The 6,000-nt window shown below is 49.1% G+C and overlaps 1 protein-coding gene across 4 annotated transcripts in view; it reads left to right on the top strand.

The window, feature by feature from the left end:
- Positions 1 to 2,721: 2,721 nt before the first annotated feature.
- CNKSR2 (connector enhancer of kinase suppressor of Ras 2) overlaps positions 2,722 to 6,000 on the top strand; it is a 257,184-nt gene continuing 253,905 nt past the window's right edge. For all 4 annotated transcript variants that reach the window (XM_060086861.1, XM_060086860.1, XM_060086858.1 and 1 more), the window contains exon 1: positions 2,722 to 2,828. In XM_060086861.1, the coding sequence (XP_059942844.1) occupies positions 2,765 to 2,828 (64 nt within the window). In that variant the 5' untranslated portion in view covers positions 2,722 to 2,764. The remainder of the gene's footprint in view (positions 2,829 to 6,000) is intronic.

Raw genomic sequence — 6,000 nt, 5'->3', positions numbered from 1 at the left:
CATTTGTTTTGATACTCCATTTATTATGCAAACAATATCTCACTTTAAGCTTGCTTGCAATATGATGTAGTCTGGTTGCTTGTCATACAAGCACAGTCAGGATATACTGTTTGGTGTTTCAGCCAAATTTCTTCACTTCCTATATTCTCACAGTTGGTACCGTGCAGGAACACTCATGGTGACTCTTAGCCTCCTTTGTAGTTAACTTTCTGATGAGACATATTCAGTTAACATTCAATAGACCTTCCCCTTCCAAAGTACTGTTCACTTGGGGACACTGATACAAACCGTTTTACTAGTTTTAAAAGTCATATTCTGGAATCACCTTAATTCGGTACTACAATCATGCGTCATGGCCTCAGACAAATTACTTAAACTCTGTAAGCTTTATTCATTAATTTATTCAACATTTATTGAACTATGTGTAATAGGCTCTGGGGATAGGAAGTGAATGTGATAACCAAGAGTTTCTCATCTGTAAAACGTGGCTAATGATAGAGCTGTTTTGAGGATAAAATATATGTAAAGTACTTAGCACAGTGCTCAATAAATGTTCATTGTTATTATTAGCAGTATTATTTTGATCAAATGACTTTTAACATCTCCCTGTTACTGTAACCTCTAATGATTCACAATGCATCCATTCCATTACGTTTCTGAACATAAAGCTACTCCATAAAGTACTGATGCTGGAAATGATCTTTTCTAGAAATATTGATGCAATGTTCCGAGAACACTGGAATGTAGGCACTTCAAAATACAATACCTTTCACACCTGGTCAGCCAAGAAAAAAACTGTAAATCACAACCACGGTCTGGATTATGAAAGGAAAGTGCTATACCTGTACCGTCTGAGTGTAGACTTGTCTAGATAATCTTCTACATTTGTTTCCAAGATCTCTGATATACTTTTAAGTTTGTATTATTAGAAAAATAAATAACAAGCCTACAGACAGGCCATCTTAAGTTTTACTTGTTGTGTATCACTAGCCTGAAAAGATCAAAAATATTTTTACTGTGGTTTCAGCTCTTTGTGGGCGGGGCGGGGGCAGGTGGGGGTGATGTCAACTCATGTTAGTTGAGAAAAGTGGCAGTTCTGCATCTCATGCAATTGAACTAGAGAAAATGGGTTACTGCAAGAACTGGCAAAACCTATTGCCATTATTGCAATGGCTATAGAAATAAAATGAGTTTCTCTTTTACTCAGTGGAGCTATTTAAGAATGACAAAGAGAAAACATCTACGACGGTGGCAGAGACTTTGCGTCCAAACATTCTAGGATGAATTATTTGTCGTTTAAATCGAGCCTCATTAGGCAAACTGTGTTTTACTAAGGACTGCACAGGAGCCTGTGTAAGATTTCGGAAGAACAGGAGTTTTGAAGAACCATGTTGTTTACACTTTGTCACTCATTTTCAAGCCCAGTGTTACCCTTCAGTTCTTATACAAGAATATCTGAAAACAAAAGGACATCCTCTAAAATGGGCACTGGGTGCTCTGAGCGTCGGAGGAGTTGGCCGAAAACCAGACACCAAGCCCTTCAAAAGGCACGTGGGGCCGAACCTCCCTCGGAATCGCCACGGCCGGCGCTCGAAGGCTCCAGGCTCCGCGCCTGATTTCCCAGGGCCGGTTCAGCACTGGGGGCGGTCCGACAGCACCGGCCCTCCTGCCTCGTCATCGCTGCGTTTCTGGCTGGCGGAGCCCGGTCCCCGTCCGCGGCATTCCACGCCTCCGTCTCCGCGGGCGTGCGCGGGGCTCGGGAATCACCTCAGGAGCCCACTCAGCAGCGGGGAGGGCGGGAGCGAGGAAAGCCCGGGCTCCCGCTGTAACCCCCGAACTCAGCGGCGTCCCCCACCCCTCGGCGGCGGGGCCGCAGGTACCTCCTCAGCCGCCTCAGCAGTCGGCGCTCAACTGGTGGGCAGCCCGTCCCGCCGCCGCCACGTCCGCTCAGAGGCCCTTCGGAGCCGCGCTCCCGCCGCCGGCACCTGACTGACTGACTGACTGGCTGACCGACCGACCCGAGGCTGGAACCCGGGCCGCCGCCACGGCCGCCGCCGCCGCGCACGCGCTCCTCGCCCGCCTCCGTCCCGGGGCGGCCCGCGGGGCGGGAACGCGACACTACGAGCCGCCCGCACCTGCCTGACTGACAGGCGGACCCCGGGACCGGGCCTCGTGCCTCGTGCCGGCGCGCGCACGCGCACGCGCCTGGCGCGGCTGCCGTCGGCCCCGGGGGCGGGACCGCGCGGCAGCGAGCGGGCGGGGGGCTCGTGGTACGCGCGCCCCGCACCCGAGGGCTGCGGAGAGATATTTTGGGTGGCAGGAGGCCCCTCGTCATTTCCGCCGGGCTGCTGGTCGTGCCGGGGGCTTCACTCTCGCGCACGAGGCGAACGGGCAAGTTGGCTGCGGGCGTGTGGCGGCAGCTCCTTCCCTTAGCGCTGCGACCCTCGGCAGTGCAAGCCATGAACTGAAGCCCCGGAGGGACGGAGACCCGAGCGGAGTTGCGGAGCCACGGCAGCAGCCGCCGCCTCAGAGGGGAGCGAGCAGACCCGGCGCGGAGCCGCGACCCCGGCGCCTTTCCCTCCCCGTCGCCGCTCCCACCGCTGCAGCCGCGAGACTCGACACACAAAAGCCGCTTTCTCCGCGCCGCCCGCCCAGCGAGGCAGCGGCCAGCGAGGGACCCCACCTGAGGGCGGCTCGGGCTGCTGAGTTCGTTTTGTGTCTGAGCTCCGAGCTCCGCGCCCCGCGCGGAACCGAGCCTGTGCTCATGGCTCTGATCATGGAACCGGTGAGCAAATGGTCTCCGAGTCAAGTAGTGGACTGGATGAAAGGTAATGCCCGCTGTGCGGAGGGCGAGGCGGCCCTGGGGCTCGGGGTCCCGGCGCGCGGGAGGGAAGGGGCGCCCGCCGCGGCCGAGCCCGCCCTCGGGGCTGCAGCCTGCTGATCGTGGGGCGCCGTGGGCAGCGGGGGACCTCCAGGGCTGACTGGGGCTCGGGATCCTGGTCTCCTATTGTCTCCAGCCAGTGGCTTCCCAGCCGAAGAGGGGTGCGGAGAGCGCGGGGGTGGCCGGGGCGACCCGATGGGAGGCTGGGAGCCGGACGGCGGAATCCCTGTCAGTCTTTCCGGCTCCTAGCTCCCCTTGGTGCCCCCCAGGCCGGGAGGACGTGTCAACCCTGCCTTCTCCCCTCAGGGAGGAGCCCCCAGGGACGGTCGTCCGTTCCCCGGCCCCTTTGTTCCTGGGAATCCTGACGCCCCCTTGGCGGCCGCCCCTGCCAAGTGCCTTTTCTTGCGCCAACTCTCCCTGCAACTTTTAAGCCCACATAATGGTGTCAGGACGCGGCCGCCGGGGTTTGGGTCCGGAGAGCTCACCCTCTTCCCCAGGTTGGGCTGAGGATGCTCGGGGGATGCGCTGCTTTGGGGGAGAGGAAAACATGCTTCCCCTGGGACAGCATCTGCGCTGGTATCTGTGGCTCCCTCCTGTGCATCCCCCCGCGTCCTTTGCCTCCTCCTCTTCTGGCCGCTTGAGGCTGTGAATCTTAAGGCTTTTTACTGGGGGCTCGACCCCAGGTGTAAAGTGATCACATTCAAGTGCCCCCTCATTTATTCCATCTTGAAGTCTCTCCCCTTTTTTTCCCCTGGGCAATTTCTAATAACCATACTTAAAGACATTCGCCCTCTTAATCTCAAACGTGGGCTTTTTCTCTGTCCCTGGGCTTTCCTGCCTCACTATCTCCCTCTGTTGTCTGAGTTAGAGGACCCTCTCCTCACGACCACTGCGCCCCCTCCCATCCCCAAGATTCCTAAGATTTGGGGAATGCTGACAGGGGATGGAGGGGATGGACAAAAAGGGATTCCTCGCCACACTTGGGAGATGTTAAGAGTTTTGCTCGTGGTTATTCCTAGGCACAAACTCTGGGTAGATTAGTCAGGGACCAAAGGCTTATCATTTGCAAATGCAGTTCCAAAGATGAGGGAGCCCCTTCTTAGGGCTTGCTTAGCAGTCAGACTTTCTAAGCTCCAGGTACTTTAGAACGAAAGTAGGGTGATTGGAAGTGATTGAGAGCGCAGAGGGAAACTCAATTTTTTTCTTTTTTCCCCGAGCCTTTTCAGCCTCTTGCTTGTCTTGTGGATTTTCCTTTATCCATTTGCTTTCCTTTTATTCCCTTACTTGCCCCTTTATTCTTCATTTATTTCGTTTTTCTTTTCTAATATGTGGAAAGTGCTTTGTAACTGCAAAGCGCAGTACAAATGAGAGTGTACTGAATTAAATCGAATTCATTATTTATCGACTGCCCCCCTGTGTGCGGTGCATTGTGCTAAGGTGCCATGGGTGCCATGACTAAGACAAAGTCCTGCAGTGGCTCATTATTTTTTTCTGTTTCTTCTTCTGTTTTCATATTGCTTCTGAAATTCCGCTCTCCTAGCTTCCCACCAATTTTTCCCCCCTTCGGATTGTCAGATGCAGACAAACATCTAACTTCTGTGTTTCTCAGTCATGGAAGAAAGAGCCAGAGCACATGCGAAAAGCAAGAATGCTTAATTAAAACCCTTTCTTTGAATTTGCCTAAAAGATTACTTCAATTTGAGTCTTGTTACTGAAATACTCAAAGAAAAGCTATCTTGGCTCCATGGGAGTCAGATTACCTTCAGAGACTACCTCTCACAAATTCCCATGATGCTTGTAGTGAGTGCTGCATACTCCATCTTCTTCACCTCCCACCCTCCCAGTACATTCTTGCACTTTCCCCACTCTCTACACTTTAGGTCCACTGAAGCACGTAGAACATATGATGTACATATTCTGACACACATTTTTAGTTTCTCAGTACACTAGTCCTTTAAAAATCTCTCCAGCCTAAAATGCAGCTTCTTTGGAGTTGGGCTTACATCATTAGCTGTGATTTTAAGTGATTGTTATATTTAAGTTGAATAACTTATTTTCATACCTGTTGGTGATGCATCTTAGAGCTATTTGAAAAGACAGAATTTGTGTATCTTTGTATACATTAGACTGGAAGAGAATAACTCATGTCATTATCTGTATATTTCAAGTCCCAAACTGCTTACTGCTGAAATTTCCATAATCTTCATATAAATTTGATTTGAGATATTATCAGAAAATAAGGTTTAAAAAAATACTAAGATGAAACAGACATTTCCTCAAATTAATTAACTTAATTAAGGTAACGTACACTGTTAGCTTAATTAATCCCCCCCACCCTTTTCCCCAAATAAACTTTACAAAATACACTTAAAAAATACTTTTCACCCTTCCTTCAGATGCACTAATGTTTAAAAGTCAATTAATTTAGGCTGCAGCTTTGGAATGGCCAAACCTCATTTAGTGTTGTATAATGTATAGTGTTATAAAGGCAGTACCAAAGGATGAACAGGACTTTTGAACAACTGCAGCATTGTGGGAGTTCTTTAAAACATGCTCCTAATGTGACAGTTTCATCATCCTTAACATTTAAAGCATATATATGGCATATGCTTTCACCCAGTCACAATCGTAGATAGTTATAACTCTCTTTAGTAAGGTATATGCTTTATGCTCTTTCTAGGGTATTTTTTTCTTTACTGAACAGAAAAGGAACCATTAAGCATATAAGAATAGCATGGCCATATGTTTAATGCTTCCAGACAATTTATAGAAGTGCAATAGAAACTCAGTCAGCAGAGAGGGAGATGAAGGGAAAAACCCCTGGCTGACAAGATTATTAAGCTTTGGTAGAATATATTCAAGATTAATTATGAAGGACCATATATATACTGTAATTCACTTTAATTTATTACTTTTTATTAAAATATATTTGAGGGACACATAAGTATTAAATTTATGTTAATTATTATTAAAAAAACGCTATAAGGAAATACTTCCTTTTTTTTCCTCACCCCCAACTCCACTCTTTGTGAAATCCAATACTTATTGAATTTTCTCCTGACAATAAAAAATTGATGTGACAGTGTCAATGTTAGTTCCAGTAAATATATGAACTCCTC

The sequence above is a fragment of the Mesoplodon densirostris genome, chromosome X (genome assembly GCF_025265405.1).
Source record: "Mesoplodon densirostris isolate mMesDen1 chromosome X, mMesDen1 primary haplotype, whole genome shotgun sequence".
In the NCBI taxonomy this organism is placed as follows: Eukaryota; Metazoa; Chordata; class Mammalia; order Artiodactyla; family Ziphiidae; genus Mesoplodon; species Mesoplodon densirostris.
The sequence above is the reverse complement of the archived record's forward strand: the minus strand, read 5'-3'. Positions and strand labels throughout refer to the sequence as shown.